Genomic DNA, 22,282 nt, shown 5'->3' on the forward strand with positions numbered 1-22,282 from the left:
TTGGGAGGAAAGGCCACTAAAACGTAGCTGGGAAGGCTTGTGTGGAACCTGACTGTAAACTGGTTCACGTGACTCTCAAGCCAGGGTTTTGAAACCACTTAACATGGTCTTTTTATAGTTACTGACTCACTTATCCAGAATGATGCACATGTCCCAAAGTGTGCTCCTATACAGCTAAATATAAGTGTACACAATAATTCTCAGAGGTGTATAGTGTATTTTCTTGGTGCCAGTATGATGAATCTTAGAGGCTTGCTACAATGAACATCAGAGCAAAAGCTGAGACTTCAATGTTATTTAGATGCTAGGTTTTCTAAATCTGCTCAGATTGTGGAAAAGTTGCACGTAGTTAACTTGGAGAGACATAGTTTGTTGGAAACTCTTTCCCTTCTTCTGGAAGGACATTTGAACTTGAGAGCAGAGAAATAACCAGTCGTGTGCATAAGAGCCATACCGGTGTAACTGCTTTCACCGTGAGGCAAGAGCCAGGAAAGTCTGGCTTTGTGTGGGAATGAGGCACGCCCTGGCCTCAGGAGAGCTTGCCCTCCCTCCTTCCCCTTCAGAGCCTCAAAAATTTGGTTCGGAGACACATTCAAGCTTCCCCTCGTCCCCAATTTCCTGCTCTCTCACACAGCTTGACTCCTTAAACCATTTTGGGTCTTTTTTCCCTACTCCCACGCAAGCACGGAGATGTAATTATTTTTTATTTGTAGTACAGAGGAAACATGTAGATGGTGTTTAGTGTGGAAAACTTAAGATTTACAGACTCCATGGTGTTTGGCGAGTGGTCCGTCTTAAATTGTACGCTCTAAGGGCTAATTAAGCACGTTTCTCTCATTTTTTAAACTTCAGTTTAGCTTTCAAGCCTTCTGTGGAAATGTACAAAGCAGGCACAGACTGTATGTTGCAGTAGGACTGTTGCTCTAAGGAGCTGCTGCTCACTCAACTTTCTGCCGTTTTGTGGTGCAGGGGTCACCTTTTCTTCCTAAAAATTAAAACTGTTTCCGTTGCGTGTGCTGTTTAAGTTTACCCTTGTCCGGGGTGTGGGGCTCGCCCGTCATTTTGTGTGACGGCGGTGGGTGGCACTTTCTGTGGCGTGAGGGGGGGAGGCGTGTGTTCCGTCAGCGGTGGCACCAGCTTTTAGACAGGCCTTAAAAATATAAACAACAAGCAAAAAAAAAAAAATTTAAAAAAAAAAAAAAAAAAAAGAGAGAGAGAAGGTTTTTTCCAGCGGAACGTGAACCATTGGGCGTTAGAATGCATTGGTGCGCTCACACGCCCTCTGAATGAGGGCAGCCGCCATTTTGTTCCCACCTCCCCGTTCCCGCCTCGGGGCCGTGAGGGAGAGCGCGCGGCCCCGCCCCCGTGGCCCCGCCCTGTGGCCGCCGTTCCGTCGGCGGCGCGGCGGTAGCGGGCGGCCGCCGTAGCCCCTGCGAGGGGAGCCCGTGCCCGGGCGGAGAGGAAGAGAAAGGCGGCCCGAGCCGGGTTACAAGATGGCGGCGGCGCTGTGGTAGCTGCTGAGGCGGAGCGACGCCAGCGAGGCCCGGGCCGGGGCGCGGCGGCGCTGACTCGCCATGGGAAGCGGCGCGTTAAAGGCCCCGCGGTGCTCCTGAGCGGCCCGGCGGCCCTGCTTGCTCCCCGCCGCCCTCGCTCCATCGCCCCCGCGGAGGCGGAGCGGGCCCGGGGCTGCACCATGTCGGACACCCGCCGGCGGGTGAAGGTCTACACGCTCAACGAGGATCGGCAATGGGACGACAGGGGCACCGGGCACGTCTCCTCCAGCTACGTGGAGCGGCTGAAGGGGATGTCGCTGCTGGTGCGCGCCGAGTCGGACGGTGAGAGCGTGGCCGGGGCTGCCCAGGCCGCCCGGGCCGCTTCCCCTCGCCCCCCGCCCGGCTCCGGGCCCCGCCAGCCGGGGCTGCCACCCACCGTCGCTGTGCTCGGCTGATGGTGCCTTCTCTTGGGAGACCCCAGAGGATTATTTGTTTTAATATTGTTATTTCCACCCTCCGTGCCTTCCCCTATCTTGCGGCTCGTGTGAAGTTTCTTTACCCCACAAGCCACAGCAGCGTTCGCTACCGTGATCCTAGGCTTTTTCCCCTCTGATTTCATAGAATTATGGAATATGCTGAGCTGGAACGCACCCATCAGAACCATCCAGTGCAGCTCCTGGCCCTGCACAGAGCTCCCAACAATCCCACCCTGTGCCTGCGAGCGTTGTCCAAGCGCTCCTGGAGCTCTGGCAGCTCCGGACCATTCCCTGGGGAGCCTGTTCAGTGCCTGACCACTCTCTGGGGGAAGAACCTTTCCGTAATACCCATTCTAAACCTGCCCTGATTCAGCTCCATGCGGTTACCCCAGCCAGCTGCAGCTCCCCAGCCTGAACAGAGCTGAAGCTGTGGCATGTGAGGACATTTTGTTCTCTTGCAGAGCAATGCCCTTTGCTTTTGAGGTGCTCTTTTCCTCCTTTTCTTACTGCTGTAAAAAAGTTGTTTGTTTGTTGCTCTTTCTCTCCTCAGGAGTTCACTGGTTTTGCTCCAGTCAGGTGGCATCCCTTGTGTGTTATTGCACTCTAAAGTCACCTTAAAGGGTCTTTTTTAGAGGGGGAGGTACGTGCTCCCCACTTGGTCAGCCGACAGGTGCTAATGTGCTAAATAAACCACCTAAGAGTGGTATAAATTGCTCCGGAGCTGTTGCCAGGAGACATACACTACTTGCATACACAAGATAAAGTCCCTGCGTTTATAGTAGCTGGATGATTCACTTCTGAAGGGCAGCAAGTGGCCCACGTGGCTTCTCTGGGCAAAAACATTTTTATGCTGGACTGCACGTTACTGGAATACCTGCTGGAATTTCTGTAGTTGACATAAAAGACCACTAAACAAGCTGGTTCTTGCACCAGATTTTAGGAGAGAGGAGTACTACAGTGGATTTTGGATTAAATTAGAAGAGAAAAAAAAAGTATTTTAATAGGGATATTCCTGTTGAATTTTGTCTTACCTGGCTTATTTTAGGAAATTATATTTAAAGGAGGCGGTTCTTGTGGATTTTCTGTGAGATTTGGATTAAGCTGAGAGTCTGTTGGCTGGCACGTGGGCAGTGGTGTGAGATGTGTGGAGATGTTTGTTTTGTTGGATTCAGTAAATCTCTCTTCATACCTTTTTCAGGTTCACTACTGTTAGAATCGAAGATAAATCCAAATACTGCATATCAAAAACAGCAGGCAAGTATTATTGCTAGGCTTTATTTTCTCTGGTTGCTGATGCTGAGGAATTGTTTTATGCTCAGAGTAATTGTATTTTTCAGGAAAAAAGGAAAAGCAGGACGACATGGAATTGTTGATGGTGTTTTTAATAGAGGTGAAAAACTTGCGTAGAAACTTGTGGGTGCTAAACACTTCACATTCTAGAAATTAATGTGTGGGTCTTCTAGAAAAAGATGTTTTGGATTTCAGGATTTGAAGATAATATATGCAATTTGGATAAAAAATTAAATCATTACAGGAAAGATAGTTGGAAACATGTATGTGTAACTTTTGTCTCCCATGCCAGGCCACTTGAAATAATTGCAAAATTAGGGAGGCAAAACGTTGGCCAGCTCTGCTGAAGTGTATTTATTAATTTATTGAGTTCTTTTTCTGGAAATAACATGAAGGAATATGTCTTTGTGGAACTTCTTTCTTTGTTTGTTGCTGTTTAGTTTTTATTTTAAGCCCTGAAAGCTCCTGTTGTCCTAGGTAAGGCCACAAGCCATGGTGAGAGTTACCTTTCCTGAGGGTAAACCTCCTGCAAGACAAAGTAAAACAGTTGGGAGCTGTGTTAATAGTTATTTTTGTTTCATCCACTGAAAAAATCGGTTTACTGAATCTCTTCTGTTTTAATTGTTTTCCCTTTTTCAGCATGAATTTTTGATGTCTCTGCCTGCATGTCTCTGCATTGTTCTCATGGGTTTTCTGGAGTTTTTTCTGTCTGTTTCTTTGCTCTACAGTAGCATCTCTGTTCCTTTCATTCAGTGTTTGATACTATTCTTTATCATTACGGTATCCAGAAGTATTTCAGCACTAGAAAGCAGTAATTTTGTTCTTCCTAAGTCACAGAGGGATACATCTTTGAGGATTTTGTTATAGTGACAAGTTACAGTGTGAGAATTTGAGAAAGAGACTTTGTTATCTCCAAGAATTGGTTGGCTCACTTAAGGTTAGGAGTGAGGTAGAGTTTTGGGCCAGCCTTTCCAGGACGCTGTTTGCTGTGGTTTCTCCTTTTCACTTGTTAGGGATTGGTGGCTGTAGCCTTTCCGGGGGGGGCATGCTGAGGAAGGAGCTCTGCAGAGCTCCAGAAGCCAAGAGTTTTGAACTGCATCCTGTTTACTAGAGGAAACCTATACATAGTGAAATACAAATGCAGATTTTGTTGCTAAAGTTTTAAAATGCTTCCTTTCACGCCCTGTTTCCTGAAATGACAACTGATTAATTGTAGGCCTTTTTACTTAATTGGTAGCAAAGTTTCAAGTGACTTAAGTAGCTTTTGTTACCATTTTTCTTGTGGAAAAGGTAGATCGTAGCTTGGAAAAACTCAAACTGGGGTTTATTTTGGCTGACTTTATTTCTGATACTAATGGTTTTGTGTCCATGTAGCAGAAAGCATTTGCTTCACTGTTCACTCTTTAAGGCATGTATAACCTCATGCAGCTTTTAGTTGACACAGAGCACTGTCCTAAAGTTGTTCATCTTGGATTTGGGGAGTTTCAGGGTGGTGCAGGTTGATGGAAAAGAAACATGCTCTGCCCACACATCCGTCTGACATGAGTGGACTCAGAGGGTACTTAATGTTAAATTGTGGTTTGCATAACAGCATCCTGTGAAAAAAGGAAACCAAGCACTGATTTTTCAGTGCTGTGTATCAGTCTGTGACTTCCAGTATTACACTGTTAGTGCCAAGTTGTGCTGTAGCTATTGACTAACCCCAAACAGGACAGGCCTGTTACCTCCTGCTCCAGTCGTGTTTATGGTTCCTGGGGAATTCGTTCTGTCCAGGTGTTGGGCACACTGTCATCACGATTGCTTTCTTAAGGGAAATTGGGCTTGAATGGGTGGGACATATGTGCCAAGCTGCTCGGCATACAATGTAAAATTACCTCTAGTTAGATGAATGCAAAGAACATGAGAGCCTGAAGAGCTTTAGCTCCCCCTGGATTTTTGGGCATAGGCTTTGAGAGTTACACACCTCTGCTGGACACCCCGCATTAGCCAGAGGGCAGGGTCAGATGTGTTCTGGAGGCTCTGGCAGGAGTAGTTTTAAATGTTGGCACCACACCTGTTTGTTGTTTCAGCCTCTGCTTGAGGTTACTGTTCCCTGGCAGAACTGGCAGAAGAGTGAGTCCATGGCTGAAAGACATGGAACTGCTGCAGAAATCCTTACTGGGAGCGCTGCTTTCTGGTGTTACCTTTCCTTTGGGTGTGCTCTGTTCGCAGCTCTGAGATGAAGATGGTGCAAATCCTGTCTTTTGCCCAGAATTGCCCTCACTCGTGTGACAACAGAGCGCTTTGCTCGAGGCAAAGTATGAGTTCCTTATGGCCAGGATTTAACGCATTTGCAGGGATGATGTTAAAGCCAGCCAGAGCAGTTGCCAGAGGGCTTCTTCACTTCTGTTTCATGCCAGCAGGAGCATTCACGTTACCGTGTGGCATGTTAGATGTAGGACTGAGTCAGTTGAAACATGTCTTACCGCTGGATTCATTTTCATCGACACATGTTCCCCATCTGCTTCCCTGTGCAGCACCTTGGTGCTGGCCTGGGGATGTGGTACAGTGCAGGAACACGGAGAGGTGGAGTAGCAGACACTGTGCAAACCCTCTCCAGTAGCACCGGAGAAGGGTTTGAACTGCTCTGAGTTTCAGTTTTTGTTCAGAATTAATCTTTTTTGGCTTTGTGATGCTTGAGTGAATTAAGGAACATTGCTGTTGCCCGTGGATGGAGCAGCATCACCTCTAAGCAGGTGGGAGAGGTAGAGCCAGGCCTGGAAGGTATCTGTGCTTTTCGTGGGTTGTCTGAGGTCATGCAGGAAGTGTGTGCCAGATGAGTACATCTTATATTGGTGTTGGACCAATTATTTTCTGTTGAAACCATCTTTCAGTCTTTCTGAAATATTTTTGGAAAAGCTTATATAACTTCCGCTTTGTGTGGGCAGTACAGATTGTAACGAGTACCATTCAGTAACTCGAGAATTTTCGCAAATTTTTGACTGCAGTCCCTGGGTGCCTGGAGTCATTGTAACTTACTGCATTAATTCTCTTATTTGAATCATCCTGAGCTATGAATAGGGTTGCTGAATGTGTGTGTCCTTCTTTGTTCAGTGAAGCACTTCTGAGGCTCAGCATACCTGGGAGTGCACTGATTTTGAGTGTCAGGACATCAGTCCTTGCACAGAATGTTTCAAGATCAGCATTTCATGTTTGGAATTCTATAGCAGCCAGAAAATTGTACTTAAGAATTATTTTTTGGTTAATCTCTGAAAGAGAACCAGGTCAGGGAGCTGATGAGGATTTTCAGTGCATGCAGTTGACAATTTCTATTTTTCCCTTGAAGCCAGGTTGAGCTGTTCACTCTGAAACGGCACATGGTAAATACAGAGATCCAGATGTCCTGAGCTGGAGACGAGGGGGGATAGCTGTGAGTGAACACCATGTCAGCTCTAAGAACTTGGACCAGTTGTGAGTCAGAGCCTGGCAGCCGAGTGGCTCCCCATTAATATTTGTCTCTGTAGGACAAAAGTGCAGGTGTAATATAGGACACTGTAATATAAATAAACAACTCACAACCGTGCTGAAAACACAGTGCGTTGAACTCCATTCTTTCCACAACAGGGAAATTTTGTTTTTCTAAAGAAATGTGTAAAAATTGGTAAGAAAGAAAAAAAAAATTGTGTCTGTGCAGTTGTGGTTTTAGTGTAGTCTGTGATTATTTTGGGAGAAGGAAGTGGATCTGTTGGTAGGCATTTGTCAACGGTGATGTTATTCTAAACTTTATTTTCAAAGGAAAAAAAGGGCAAAGACAAAACCCCCAAGATATACAACTCCCTGTGGATTTTGAGGGGTTGGGATTACTGTAGAAGTGAACTGAAGAATTAATGCTGTGTCAGTGCTGCTGATGTTCATCCATATTCCAGTGTTAGTTGCAGCAGCTGGGAAGTTGTGTTTGTTGAGCCAGATGTGTTTTTTCCAAATAACTGCTGATGGAAGAGGGAACCTACTGTCCCCTGCCAACAGTCCTTCCCAAATGTCAGTCCCCTCACACCTGGAAGTACAGGATTGCTCCCTGACCTGTGTAAGCCCAGATAACTGCATTTACAAAGGTCTGTTTAAACCTTACTGCCCCTGGAGCTTCCTAAGTTGTATCATCAGGTGGTTGTTTGGGTTTCCTTGCTGAGCCTAAAGAGATACCGCTCTTAATATTTTGTGTTCACTAAAAGTGATGCGTAAGCTAAAGACCTAACCAGCCTTGATGAGTTGTATGGTGAATATTGAACGTTGTAAATGCGGAAATTAAATTACCTTACTGAGTATTAAGCAAGGCTTGCTAGAGTTTAAAAAAGACTTCAGTATTCAAAAAACTGTGGTCACAGTTCAGGAAGTCAACAGACTTGGAATATTGAACAGTTTTGCTGGAGCTCATCAAATCTACTGGAGAGTTGGCAGAGAGCTGCTCAGTTTGGGTATTTTTATATGAAAGTGAGTTTGCTGTAGGATGGTGAACTGTTCTCCTGGTTTTGTTCTGGACAGAGTTAATTTTCATCCTGGTAGCTGGTGCAGTGCTGTGGTTTGGGTTTAGGATGAGAATGACACTGATAGCACAGGGGTGTTTTCGTTGTTGCTGAGCAGTGCTTACCGTCAGTCAAGGACTGATGAGTTCCTCATGCTCTGGCAGTGAGGAGCTGTACAAGGAGCTGTGAGGGAGCGTGGCCAGGACAGCTGACCTGGCCAGAGGGATACTCCATATCCTGGGATAACAGGGACAGTGGATAAACTGAGGGGGTTGGCCAGGTGGGGCCGATTGCTGCTCAGGTGGTGCTGAGCAGCTCTGTTGTGCATCATTTATCTGTCAGGGGTTTGTTCCTTTCTTTACCTTCCTTTTTTTGCTGTAACTGTCATATTTTATTTCATTTTTGAAACAGTTCTTACCTCAAGAACAGAAATTTCATCCTGTCCTGATTCTCCTTCCTATCCCAGTGGTGGGGAGGAGTGAGTGACCAGCTCTGTGGTGCTTCCTTGGCAGCTGGGTTAAACCACAACCACTCTGTATTTGAATGTTGAAGTACAGACTTCCATTCCTTACAGGACAGCAGCAAGTGTCCCCAAAAAACCTCTTCAAAAACCATTTTAGCCTATTCAGAAATTCTATCAAAACTTCCAGATCTGCTGTGCAAGTGCACAAATTGAATTGATGGAGACAATAGTATCAGAGAAGAAAACCTGGCTCAAATGAAACTTTGTTGTGATTTTGGTAAGAAGCTAGGAGTTTTGTATTATTCAGGCTGTATGGCTTTTATTTCAGAAAGGAATATTTGAAAATTAGCTAGGCATTAAATCTCACTTAGCTAGCGTTGTCTTAAATGCTTTCTGAGGGGAAAACTGAAATCTTAGGGGATTTCTACCTTACTAAATATGAAAATGCTTAACCCGTTATATTGTAGGTTTTCTTAATCTAGTGTATGCATTCCCATTTCAAGACTGTTGGTTCAAGAAAGGGATCTTGCAGAAAAATGCCATCATAAGTGGCTTGGGTATGAAAAATAGTATCTTCAAAATATGTTCTGTGTAAGGTAGTGGTCATAAAATAACAAGAAAGAAAGTTGATGTTCTTTATGGCAGAACAGGTGATTTAATATTTTAGTGGTTTATGTTCTCTTTTTGACAAGAGTGGTTTAATTAAAATGATTTATTCTATAGGCATTGGCTCTAAAGGAATAGAGATTAATATGCAGTGCAAACCTGTTTCAGAAACAATTACTTTCTTGATTTTATCTCAAACAGGACACCCTGATTGTTTGGTCAGAAGCAGAGAACTATGATTTAGCACTGAGTTTTCAAGAAAAAGCTGGCTGTGATGAAATTTGGGAGAAAATCTGCCAGGTACAGTAAATTGAAACATGCTGGGTTTTCCAGTATTTTAGTATTTTGTGTGACTTGATGTATTTGTGAATCCTTTTTAAGGATTGTAAAGTAAGCAAATATTTGTTCTTTTCTATACCAGGTCTTAACTGATCTCAACTGGTGCCCCTGCTTAGAGCACCAGTTGTTGTCACGATTGAATGTCAGGCTTTTGAAAAATCACTGTAATGGTGGGACTCAGGTGCTTGGTGTTTTTTGGGAGGGGGGTGGTGTTTGTGTGATTGTGTTTATTAGAAAGGGACAGCCAGAGTTCCACGGTTTAACTGTCCCTCTCCCAGCTGGCCTCAGGAAGCAGCTTGTTGGAGTGCAGAGGAACTGCAAATGTGCTGTAAGGAACCAGAGAACTCAGATCCCATTGCAGCTGCCTTGGGACACGATGGGGAGTTGAGATGTGTTGTTATTTCAGTTACTGACCTGCTCATTTGTGGGTACATTTCGGGATCCAACAGTAACTGTGTGCGCTCCTCCCTTAGGTTCAGGGTAAGGATCCTTCGGTGGAAGTCACGCAGGACCTTATTGAGTCAGAAGAGGAACACATAGAGGAAATGCCTGAAACCAGTCCTCTGATTGACCTTCCTACTTGTGAACTCAACAAACTTGAAGAGATTGCTGACCTAGTTACCTCTGTTCTTTCCTCACCCATCCGTAGGGAAAAGCTGGCATTGGCCCTGGAGAATGAAGGCTACATTAAAAAACTGCTGCAGCTTTTCCAAGTTTGCGAGAATTTAGAGAACACCGAAGGCTTGCATCATTTGTATGAAATTATTAGAGGGATTTTGTTCCTCAACAAAGCAACTCTTTTTGAGGTGATGTTCTCTGACGAGTGTATTATGGATGTGGTCGGATGCCTCGAGTATGATCCTTCTTTGGCTCAGCCAAAACGGCACAGGGAGTTCTTGACCAAAACAGCAAAATTTAAGGAGGTTATTCCTATTACAGACTCTGAACTCAGGCAAAAAATCCACCAGACTTACAGGGTACAGTATATTCAGGATATCATCTTGCCAACACCATCTGTTTTTGAAGAGAATTTTCTTTCTACCCTCACTTCCTTTATTTTCTTCAACAAGGTTGAGATTGTCAGTATGTTGCAGGTAAGTGGTTTTTCATATGGTCTAGATGGATTGTGTGTAGATACCCAAAGCTATAGCTTCAAAATGGATTGCAGTTAATCACACACACCACTTCCACAACAGGGGAATGCTTCCCCTGCTCTCTGATACCTTTGAGTTTGTATTTTGAAAAGGAATGCTTCAGGTGAGTATACTAATATTTTTAATGGGTTGTAAAGCTGAAGATTATTCTCCTTGATTCCTGAGCAACATACAGTTTTTGGTCACGTTTGTGTAGGTATTTAGGGAACAGGCAACTTGTTGTATTCTGTATTAGGGACATTGTGCTGTTTTTGTAACAAATTCTGGATCTGTGATTCAAAAGAGCATGTTCAGAACCATTCCTGTTACATCATGGTACTAACTTCAAATGATCATGTTGTCTTAAAGATTAAGTAATTAGTTACTGTGGGGGGTTTTTTTCATACGGATATCCAGAAGTAATAATTAATAAATAACCAAGCTGTTACTTTTGTTACTTTATGAAAAGTTGTCCTGCACACTTTGTAGTCAGAAGAGGCTCTAAGGTGGTTGGGACTCTGGAAGAAGCCTTGATGAAGAGCTGTGTGAATTCATGGCATTTTGGGGTTTTCAGTTGGTGCTGTGTTATGCAAACTCATGGGTACCCAAGTGGCTTTATTCTGTTTATCTGTGTCCAAAAATGGTACATTTGTGTAGGATATGTCACAGACCTCTTGAGGTGAGTGTGGAGAACCTCTCTGAAACACCAGGAGTTGGGGAGAAAAGAAAGGGAGTAAAAATGGTGGAAAGAAAGGGGCACTGAAGGCATAACATATCCACATGGAATATCCTAGTGAGTTCAGATATGGGTGAAATATGGTAAAGAGTTCAATAGAGGACTGGAAAATAAAACTGAGTAATCACAGAGAATTGCATGAGTATGCTATTTGGCTTCTTTCTACCATCTTCTTTGTGGCTCAATAGCAGAAAAAAAAACCCAAAAAAATTAAATCCCTCTTGCAAAATCAAAGATTTTCCTTTAAATCTTTTGCATATATTTTCAAAAGCTAAAAATAAATTTAGTATTTATGAATGAGGCCACAGTCCTGTTTGCATTTAGAGATTTTTAAGTCTGTAGAGTTCTTTATTTTTCATTGAGGCTGTACAGTACTGAATATTTAATTGTGCAGTAACAGAGAACTTTGATTTGCTGTTACCTCGAGTACTCCTTGCAGAAGGTTCTGAAATCCTCTGACAGTTCTTTGCTGGTTCTGCCATGGCTGTCTTTGCCATCATAGATGGAGTATGTGGCACACGGGTTTGCCTGCTTGTTCCGAAATCTGTAATTGAGATGTCTGGTGATCTACAAATAATGCTCATCCTCGAGAATTACAGGTTGAGAAGAAAGCACACATGGAAAAGATGTTATAGCACACTTGAGGAAAATTCCCTGGTAGTGGGGACCTCAGGTTTAGGACTACTTTCACAGGCCTGTGGTGTAAATCTGCTTGTTGGGCACAAGAACTCTAAAGCTCCTTTGGGTTTGGGGAACACATGGGACATCCTGTTACCCTAAATACACTGGCAAAGCTCCCTGGGAGAAGGCAGTTTAGAGGAGCAGCAGATTGTGTTTGCCACGGCAGCAAAGCTCCTTTCTACGTGCCACAGAGCACTAGATCCCAGTGCTGCTGCTGCTGGAAGGGCAGCCACGTGGGAAGGGAACCTCCATCCATCCCATGCTTTAGGACACAGGACTGGGCTGAGTAGCAGCCTTTGACAAGCAGGAGGTGTTTCTGTGCTCAGGTGTTCTGCAGAACGGATTTTCTACTCTATCTGCTGTTGATTTTAGTATGGTTTGGGTTTTTTTTTGTAACAGGCTTAATTAAGCTGTTTAAGCCAGCAAAGCTTAAAATAAACTACTAAATCTGTGTATGTTGCACTCCCTGTGATGTTGATTCCAGATATCATTTGTTTGTAAAGGACTTCTATCCCCACATCTTAAAATTGTCAGGAAAACTTTTGCCAGTCTTTGGTTGGCATTGTTGTAACTAAAAATTCTGCAATAAGTTATTCTAATAAAGCGCAGAGATTTTAGTGACAGCACACAGCAAAATAGAGAGGTAAGCGCACTCTCTGTTATGCAATGTAAGGTTCATGTATATTTGTTGGAATGCTGCTGTTCTGTTCATTTCTGTTCAATGCACAAGTTTGTTGAGTTGAATTGGTACAGTGATGCAAAATTTTGTAAAGCTGTAGCATGCTACTGTTTGCTGTCAGATTTATATAGTTTTTAAAAGGTAACAGAAACATCTGAATTTGAGAGAATGCCAACACTATTTTCAGTGTGAAAGAGTGCAGTATAGATAAGGGGCAAAAAGTGCCCAAACCCTTGAGAAATAATGATGTTCACCCTGGTTTTGGGTACCTCTTGATCTTATGGGGTAACTGAAATGTTTTGCAAGAAGTGAGGTGTCGTCCTGTATATACTTAAATTATCTCTTGGTAGCAGAGGATGTGAATATGAAAGCCAGTAGTAGTCCATAAAGTTTCCCAGCTTGGCAGAGTGGAGCACATGCAAGTGGGAGAGGTTGTTTTGTTGTGAGTAAGGTAATGGGGTCGTGGCTGCAAAGTTGTCCCTTGGCTGGCACTTTGTAGTTGCTGTTTTAGGGACCATCGTTGAGATCAGCTTCACCTGGCTCTGGTCTCCTGGAGCTGCTTCTGCTGCTCAGAGGGAGTGCTGAAACAATGTCCTGGGAAAGATCCTGCTGGATGTGTGCTCTGGCATTTGTCTTCTTTGGGATAAATTGGATAGAGAGCTAGACTTTCTGCAGGGTTGGATGGAAGTTGTTTTCCAGAGGCGCTGTGTAAGGTGTGTTCCTTTTGTGTGTTGCACAGGAAGACGAGAAGTTTTTATCAGAAGTTTTTGCACAATTGACAGATGAAGCTACAGATGACGATAAACGGTGTGAACTGGTAAGTCCCAGCTCCCTGTGGTGCCTCCACAGCTTTAGGTGAGAGGGATGAAGGAGAAACAGTGAAACTCTTCTGCAGTCACTCAGGGATTTCTATAGAATCAACCAGCACACAAACTCTGTGACAAAATGCAGCTGTTTCCTCCTTTCAAAGAGTTTTCTGACCCAAATACGCCTCTAATTCCTTTCTCCCTGTGCGACAGGTGAACTTTTTCAAGGAATTCTGCGCCTTTTCTCAGACGTTACAACCTCAGAACAGAGATGCTTTTTTCAAAACTTTGGCAAAGTTGGGAATTCTTCCAGCTCTTGAAATTGTAATGGTGAGTGAAACTTCCAGCTGATTTTAACCCAAGCAGAACAGCCACATGCATTGAAGCAGTTTTGGCTCTGCTGAGCCCCTCTGTGTCACTTGTGCTGTGCTGGGCGTGGCACTTGATTGGAGCATTCCCAATGCAGAGGCTGCCCCCAGCTCTGAGGTGCCTGACCTGGCTGTTCTGGGTGTTTTTACTCGGTGTGAGCCTGTGGCCAGCGCAGTCCTTGGGACAGGGGCTGTAAAAACTGGCAGAGGCTCTTTGTCCAGTGCCAGCTGGATTGGTGGTGTGGTTGTTGCTGGCTCAGGGCCAGCAAAGTATTTTTAGATAATCTTGAACTGTTGGCTGGTTCCTCCTGAAAGATCCTGTAATCCTGTCATTATTAGATTAATCTGTCCTAATCAGGCAGTGGGAAAATGGAATTTCTTTCACTCCTGTAGCTGAAGCAGCTGTTACTGCCTACCATTGCAATTCATTTTGCTGGTCTATTGTTGGTTTTCTGTGACTCTATTACTGGGTTTCTCATAGAAACTCTTGTAATTAGATGTTCTCAAAACTTAAAACTACCTGTTATTTGTACCTCTACTTGATAATAAATACGAACTTAATTTGTTCTTGCTAATCAGTTTCTCTCTTTATTAGGGAATGGATGATCTGCAAGTTAGATCTGCTGCTACAGATATATTTTCTTACCTAGTAGAATTTAGCCCATCCATGGTCCGAGAATTTGTGATGCAAGAGGCCCAGCAGAGCGATGATGTAAGTCACAGTGGTTTACAGTTTGTTGAGTATCCCAGTCTTTGGGCAAGCTGGAAACAAACAAAACAGCAAAACAAACCTCTAGAAATACAGGAAAAAGCAGATTTGAAATACAAACATTTCAGAGCATGTTGGTGCTGTATGAGTTTACAGTTTTGGAAATCTGGCTATCAAGGATTGTAGGTGTGGAGGGTTGTGCTTGACAGAATTTCTGTATCTGAATGCAACTCTCAATTCTTCAGTTTCATTTAAAATTGTCTTCAAAAAATCACAGAGACTATGGAAATTACTTTCCACTCTTGAAACTGTGTCTAATTGTTTGGTGGTGTGTTTGTTTGGGATTTTTCTGCAGGACATCCTTCTCATCAATGTAGTCATTGAGCAGATGATTTGTGACACAGATCCAGAGCTTGGGGGAGCTGTTCAGTTAATGGGGCTGCTGAGAACTCTGATTGACCCAGAGAATATGCTGGCCACAGCCAATGTAAGGAGATGTGGGGGGTACAGATACTTCACTTGCTCAGCTGAGCTGAGAACCTGACATTCTCTGTGTTTGCTCTGATACTGAATTTAAACAAGCCAAAAATAAACTTAATGTCTCCATTTTGGGGCACTGTGCTGATGTTTATTTAAAAAGTTTTGTCAAGTTTTTGAGTTGTTGATGTTTTTTCAGTAGATGTTTGCATGTGAGGTTTTTTTAGCGATGGTGAGCTTGGTTAGTTTTCCCAAAATGCAAAAACTGATCTTCCTTGAGCAAAGATAGTCCTGCAGGCCCAAGAAATATATGGGCAGACCTGAAGGAGCCAGTGGAATTCTGTATGGGCTGTTTCCTATGTTACTGTTCTTTCTTATTTAGAGGAAATTTGTACTGTGTACAAATCCCAGTGTTTAATAAAGTTATTTTTGTTTTAGAAAACAGAAAAGAGTGAATTTCTCAATTTCTTCTACAACCATTGTATGCACGTTCTCACTGCACCACTTCTGGCCAATACATCAGAGGATAAATGTGAAAAAGGTACTGAATATTTCCCTTTCCTCTTCCCTCTTTTCAGGCCAGCAGTGTTTGGCAGTGACTGACAGTGCTGGTCCCAGGGATCAGCCTGTGATACCAGCTGAGAATGTGCTTGTGGAAACGTGCTGCTCCCCCAGGGACAGGAGTTCTGTGGGCAGCAGTACTCCACTCTTCCCTGCAGCTCTGGATGCTCCTGTAGCTTCATGCTGTGCTTTGTGGAAGATGCAGTTCCCTGATGTTAATCATGCTAATATACAATTGTTAATTGCATTTAAAAAATACTTCCTGTAAAGCAGAGTGTCTGTAGGTCTCATATTAAAGTTTAAAAAAAAAAATTTGCACATCTTATACAAAAATAAAGCTTGTAAAATATCCGTAGTACTCGTTTTAATGCATTATTTGGAACATTTAGGATTGGTGCCTTTATTCTGTATCATATTCCTAAGTTTTTGGTTATACATTTTCACCTACATGGATTTAAAACTTTGGAAGGTAAATTAAATATGGAAATCTCACCTGGCTGCATTCTTGCTGCATGTTTGTCCCTGTAGCTCACAAACTTTGGATCTGATGGAAAATCTGACCACTTGGTAGAATTGATGGTTTATCCCCAAGTTTTAAATCTTGACAGTGCTTTAAAAAACTTTTTCTGATTTTTTTTTTTTTATTTTCTCTTTGTCAGATGCAGTAGTTGGATCCACTAAGAGTAATACAATTTGTCCTGGTAAGTCTGAATTGACTTTGAGTTTTGAAACTTGTCTTGTGTGATGTGTATGGTATTCTATTAAAAAACAAAACAAAAAAAACACAACCAAAGTGAGGTATACCCATACTTTATTTCTTTTAATATGTTTTACTGAAAGAGATGCAGGGGCTTTCCTTCACCTGAGATGACTGGAAGCTGAAGGAACATTTTCATCTGTTTTTAAGTTTTTTCCTAGTCAACCTTGCTACTGAAAGTTTGAATTGTTCATTTTTCTTGCAGATAATTACCAAACAGCACAACTACTTGCCTTAATTTTGGAGCTGCTTACTTTTTGTGTGGAACACCACACATACCACATCAAGAATTACATTATGAACAAAGATTTGCTAAGAAGAGTACTGGTCTTGATGAATTCAAAACACACCTTTCTGGCCTTGTGTGAGTATGGAGTTGTTGTGATTTCCTTCTTCCAGGCATGGTGGGCATTGTGTGGAAGGTGTTCCAGTGTACTCTTGAACTTGGAATTCACGTTAATGAGTGTGGATGAGATTGTAATGCTCTGGGTTTGGGGGCATCTTCCTCTGGGTGACAGGAGGAGTTTCAGTTCTTTCCATGAGCCCTGGCATGTGGTTATTAACTCCTTGAATTTTTCTTCCCACAGGTGCTCTTCGCTTTATGAGGAGGATAATCGGCCTGAAAGATGAATTTTATAACCGTTACATCACCAAGGGAAACCTCTTTGAGCCAGTTATCAACGCCCTGCTGGATAATGGCACTCGGTACAACCTGCTCAACTCTGCTGTGGTTGAGCTGTTCGAGTTCATCAGAGTGGTGAGTGCAGCTGCAGCTCTTAGAGGAGCACCCAGCTCCTTGGAAAACAAGGACTTGCAGCAGCTCCTGAGACACTTGCTGCCACTGCCTCCATGTGTGGGAGGCTTTGCTGGGAATGCTTGTGGTCTGTGAAAGTGAAGGGTGGTTTTTAGTTGTAGGATTTTGTAGCTGCTGTCTTTTCCAGCAAGAAGAACATGAGGAATTGTAGGATTTGTCTGATGTGGTGAGAAACTTGATAGATAGACAGGGACTGACCAAAAGGTTCCTGGTCCCACGTGAGCTGCTGTAGCTGCTGAGGACTGGGGAGAGCTGGTGTCTTTGGGGAGGACAGGGGACAGCTCTCCTACATAGAAGATCTTTGTTTAACAGAAGTATCATAAATACCATTAGGACACTGCTGGATCCACTGTCTGTTTCTATGGGAAGCCTAATAATTATTTCTTGATCTTATCTCTTTTATTAAGGATAAATCTGATTTCATGCTTCACATTTGTATAATATTGTACAATAATGCTTTGGCTCTGGGCAAGAAATCAGTTACTTTCCAAACTAAACTCAAAAGCTTTCTGAACTTCTGCCTGTGCCTGTTTGAGGCTGAAACCCTGTTTTGTTCTTCTACAGGAAGATATTAAGTCCCTTATTGCACATATAGTTGAAAACTTCTATAATGCACTTGAATCTATTGAGTATGTTCAGACATTCAAGGGACTGAAGACAAAATATGAGCAGGAAAAAGATCGACAAAGCCAGAAGCTGAACAGGTAGGCCCCAGTTCCTGTGCTCTGAGCTTGGCAGGGGCTGCTTTCCCAGAGGGCAGCAGGAGGCTGGGAGTGGAGTTGTTTTTCATTCTTGGTGAATGTTGTTCTGTCACTCTTATTTGGGATTCAGTCTGGCTTATCATCACCTGGGGGTTTGGTGAGTCTTGGGGTGAGGGTAGAACCCGAGACGGAGCTGCACTGCCTTCTCAAATGCACTGAATTCCCTCTAGAGCTCTGGAAGGCATTTCTGATCCTGAGCCTGAAACAGCAGCCAAGCTGGAATCCCTGTGTGTGTCTCTTACAGTGTCCCATCCATATTGCGTAGCAATAGATTCCGCAGGGATGCCAGAGCCTTGGAGGAGGATGAAGAAATGTGGTTCAATGAAGATGAAGAGGAAGAAGGCGAAGCTGTTGTCCCTCCAGTTGAGAAGTCAAAACAGGAGGATGATTTTCCAGACAGCTATGAAAAATTTATGGAAACTAAAAAAGGTATTTACTCTGTTTAAGCTTGTTGGCACTGGAAGTGCTCCATGGCAGATATGTGGAGTATCACCTAAACTAACCTGTGGTTCGTGCTCTGTACCTCAAGCAGCAGTACAGGGTATTTATTCCACGTAATTGAGTCATGAGATCCAAATGTGTCTTTGCAAGCCAGTTTAGGATTAAAATAAGGAGTTAAACTGCTTTGGAGCACGCATCTGGTTTAAATGGTATTCAAAAGCAGGACTTTGAATGTGCCTGTGTGCCCTCGGCATCCAGGCCCTGCTCAGTTCACTGCTGGTGGGCTCAAGATGGGCTTGATTGGGGAACTGAGAATTGCAGCAGAATTGGAACCAAAATACCTGCTGGCTCTCACCCTGCGATTGCACTGTGATGTGGATTGTACTCCTTGGTGTGCAGCTGATACCTAAGTGTGACAATGTTTGTCCCTCAGCTAAGGAGAGTGAAGACAAAGAGAATCTTCCAAAAAGGACTTCAGCTGGTGGATTCAAATTCACTTTTTCCCACTCAGCCAGCCCAGCCAACGGTGCGAATGGTGCAAACAGCAAATCCGTGGCAGCTCAGACATCACCAGCAAGCTCCAACGGCTCCTCCTCCAAGAATACAGCCCTGAGCCCAGCGGTGCCGGCCCCCAAGGTGGGAGAACTTGTGTGGGGCTGTCCCAGGGTAACAGCAGCAACTGCCTGTGGGCAGCAGGACTGAGTTGGGGATAAATTCACCCTGAGCCATGCAGTGAATCCCTCACTGCTCTGGGGAGGTCTGAGTGGGGCTGGACTCTGTTAGAATCTTGTGGGTGCAGTCTCATTCCACATCCTCTGCATTGTTTCACTGTTGCTGCTTTTTGTTCCTGCTCAGTTGCTGCTCTGTGTATCTGATGTACAAAGGAAATTGGGGTTTTTGGGAACTTTATGAATGTCTCGCTGGCTGGGGAATTGCCAAGTGTTTTTGAGCAGATAAATGCAGTGAGTGGCCCTGCTGTGGTGCCTGACTCAGCTGTGCATTATTGGAGTGCTCAGCCATGGAGCCCCTGAGCAGCTACCAAAAAGTGTGGCAGGGACTGATTGCCCACCCTGAGGCTGAGCAGCCAAAGGGATGTCAGCCTGCACATTGGAGTTCGTGTCTGTCCCGCTGGGCTGAATGTGATTTTTAAACAACTCTCAGTCCAGACGTAGACGAGTGAGGAAGCTCCAGAACGTTTTGCAGCTTGAGGTTCAAACCCATTTTCTAGACACATGGGACTTGGAATGCCAAATGTTGGTGTGCCTTAGACAGGTTGGCTGGAGGTTTTGTTCTAAATTTGCACCTTTCTAGGTACTTTAATATAAAAATTTCCTTTTTCTAATTGGCAGGGAAGTCTAGTTGGATTAGTGGATTATCCTGATGATGAAGACGACGATGAAGAGGAGGAGACATCTCCAAGGAAAAGGCCTCGTCTGGGTTCATAAAAGAAACCAAAACTTTGGAATAAGAACTTTTATGATGGGGTTTCAAATGCTGCAACTGTTTTAAGAGCTAAAAAGAATCTGATTCAGAAAGCTTTCTCCCATGAGTATATGAGATAATACAAGGAGTAGCAAAAGAAACTCGATGTATCAGCTAGAAAGGGTTAGTTCTGTAAACACAAAGCTTCCAAGGAACTTAATGTCTTTCTAGAAAGTAAGGAGTCTGTCATTCAGGCTGTCAAAAAAATGAAAAATTAAAAAAAAAAGGTGGGTTAGTATTTTCAGAACCTGGATGATGGCTTCTCAGCAAGGAAAGTCTCAGGTGTCGGGAGGGAAAAGGGGAGGGAAAGGTATGGTAACACTTTTTTTAAAATATTGCAGGGTTTTCCCAGTGTTTAACTGAACTAGGAAAAAAAAATTCAAGCTTAAATTTTGAACCCAGTAATCTTAATTTGTAATGGTGCTGTCAGTTGTGTTCTTTTAGCAATGCCTCTTTTAAAAAAAAATTTAAGGGAAAACTAACTCTCTTTGCATAAGAACAATCCATATTTTGGGACCATTTATTACCAACTAAACTGCATTTCTCATGGTTGGAGGGAGGGACACTGCAGTTATGGTGCATGTTGAGTTGTTTAAAACAGTTAAAATAAGTTTTAATTTGTATTTTCCAAGAGGAGAGAATGGAAGCTGGATTCAAAATGGAAGGTTTTGCTTGTTTTGTCAGTGAGACGTCCAGAAATATCTATGCCAAGGAGCAGAAATATCTTCCCAGGGGTCTGCAGGAGCTGCTTGTGTCACTTTGGGGCTGCCCCAGCACATCTCCCAGCTGTTGGCTTCGGGTTGGGAAGAGCCCGAATTCCAACCGCACTCCAAGGCGGTGTTCCAAGGGCTGCCTCCTCTTGGAGCGGCCATTTCCATTTGGGAGCTGAAATTGCATGGTTGAGGTGGGAATAAGAAACACTCACAGGTTTTCCATAGCGATGGACTGAGCAGCGTTTTCACACCAAAGTCAATTTGGACCAAGACGGGATTATTGCCAAGAGAACACCTCGAGGGCTTGGAGGCGGAATCCACAAGCAGCACCTGAACCTGGGGGTGATACAAAAGCTGCTTTTTTAAAACACAAAAGCACATTCCACATAGGTGAGCAAACTGTGACAGGAATAGGGGGGAGTTCATGGCAAGGTGACAGAGGCAAACAGTCCAGGTTTTATTTTCAAGAGCAGCACATGAACTGTAAATATTTTAATGTTAGTTTGCCCGTGTGTGATCTGAGATCATGACTGAGAGGAGATTTCCCAGCAACTGTGTCAGAGATGTTAAAGATGGAACCAGCTGCAATCCACCACATAGATCACTCTTGTAATATGTGTTATGGGTCCATTTCTCCTGGAATAGTTTATAAACTGAAGCAGTTTCTCTGTTTTGGAGATTTTTGTAGTTAGTTTTAATTTTAGCTCTTGTTTGGAAAAAGATGGGCTGTCTGTGTAGATATGAAGTATAGTTTTTTTCCATAAAACAGAAATTTATTTTGTATTAAAGATACCACTGTACTTGTTTTACACCATTTGTATACATGTGGTGATATTAATGCTGAACTGTAAAATTCAGGAATTAAAATGTGACCCTGTAATTCCATAATTAGTGTTTTTGTTTGGTTTGTTACACATGGTAAGTTAACTCAGACTTTTCAACGTGGCTTTTGTAGGATATTGTTTAAGGTTAGTTATCCATGCAGGTTTCAAAGTAACTCCATACCACTGGATGGAATCTGAGAAGGAATGGCTGAGCTCTTCCCATGTGTAAGCAAGACACAGGTGCTCTGATGGACCTGGGGACAGTGATGATGTCCCTGGAGAGCTCCAGGCCACCCAGTACAGGACTCTGAGGGAACACTCGTCAGCTCCAGAGCCAGGAAGCGTTTGCCAGTAAAGAGAACCTGCAGCACCATCCTCATCTGTTCATCTTGAGCTGCTTTGCTTCCCAGTGTGTCTTTTGACTCCATCAGTAAAGAAGATTTACAGGCCGTGAGAGCAGCAGGTACCTGGCATGTGTCTTCACTCACCTGAGAAGAAGTGGCATCACCTGGAGCATGGACCTGCGTTCCTGATTCTCTTCAACAGCCTCCCAAGCTGAGTTCTCCACAGGGCTCCCAAGGAGCGATAGTCCTTGCTCTGCTCCTCACCACGCCAACGCCTGCTGCAGTACAGCAGGAGCTTTGAAAACACACTCAGACAAACAGCAGATTGTTCAACAGCAAAACCAAGAATGTCATCAATTTTTATAGTTCCTAGGAAAGGACTGGGTGAAGTGGCAGTAGATACGCTGTTAAACACCAGCCTGGAATCCTAGGAGAAGGTGACACCCAGCACTCTGGCTTTTCCCTTGGGTTGTCACCCCTCAATGCTGGTTCCCAGTCTGCCCTCATGGGCAGCCACATTTGTTCTGCCTGGGCCCTTCCACTGCCACTTCTGGGGAAAGAATGGAACATCTGCCAACGTGTACCCATTATAAATGCTATTTTAATAAAAATTTCATGAAACTCCAAGGGGTGGGTTTGTCTCTTTTCCTGGGAGTTGCTGTGGCAGTCAGTGAGATGGGCAAAGAGCAGCCTCTTTCCTCTCTTGAAATTTGTCACAGCCAAACCAGAAAAGGACTTGAAAAGATTTCTGCTACTCTTGAAATGAATTGCTGGGAACAGCCTCAGCTTTGCACTAAAGCAACTCCTTTTATTTCAAGTTGCATTTGTTG

At 43.7% G+C, this 22,282-nt stretch overlaps 1 protein-coding gene across 3 annotated transcripts; it reads left to right on the plus strand.

Moving 5' to 3' along the window:
- The first annotated feature begins 1,404 nt into the window (after window positions 1-1,404).
- Window positions 1,405-21,172, plus strand: PPP4R3B (protein phosphatase 4 regulatory subunit 3B). 3 transcript variants are annotated; one of them, XM_058420076.1, is made up of 16 exons: window positions 1,405-1,835; window positions 3,168-3,223; window positions 9,029-9,127; window positions 9,640-10,260; window positions 13,135-13,212; window positions 13,415-13,531; window positions 14,165-14,281; window positions 14,634-14,765; window positions 15,194-15,296; window positions 15,976-16,017; window positions 16,279-16,437; window positions 16,661-16,830; window positions 17,452-17,591; window positions 17,914-18,077; window positions 18,523-18,725; window positions 19,439-21,172. In XM_058420076.1, the coding sequence occupies exons 1-16, from the start codon at window positions 1,694-1,696 to the stop codon at window positions 19,532-19,534; spliced, it is 2,439 nt and encodes an 812-aa protein (XP_058276059.1). In that variant the 5' UTR covers window positions 1,405-1,693; the 3' UTR covers window positions 19,535-21,172. The 3 variants fall into 3 exon arrangements, with proteins under 3 accessions (XP_058276059.1, XP_039913436.1, XP_039913435.1); XM_040057502.2 differs by having other exon boundaries at window positions 1,406-1,835; window positions 17,893-18,077; window positions 18,601-18,725; XM_040057501.2 differs by having other exon boundaries at window positions 1,407-1,835; window positions 17,893-18,077.
- Window positions 21,173-22,282: the final 1,110 nt, after the last annotated feature.

Source organism: Hirundo rustica, chromosome 3 (assembly GCF_015227805.2).
Source record: "Hirundo rustica isolate bHirRus1 chromosome 3, bHirRus1.pri.v3, whole genome shotgun sequence".
Taxonomy (NCBI): domain Eukaryota; kingdom Metazoa; phylum Chordata; class Aves; order Passeriformes; family Hirundinidae; genus Hirundo; species Hirundo rustica.

Coding starts and splice junctions, on each gene's coding strand:
- PPP4R3B (XM_040057501.2), top strand. CDS start 1,694: ATGTCGGACACCCGCCGGCGGGTGAAGGTCTACACGCTCAACGAGGAT. Junction 13,532..14,164: donor CAGCTCTTGAAATTGTAATG/GTGAGTGAAACT, acceptor TCTCTTTATTAG/GGAATGGATGATCTGCAAGT. Junction 14,766..15,193: donor ATATGCTGGCCACAGCCAAT/GTAAGGAGATGT, acceptor TTTTTGTTTTAG/AAAACAGAAAAGAGTGAATT.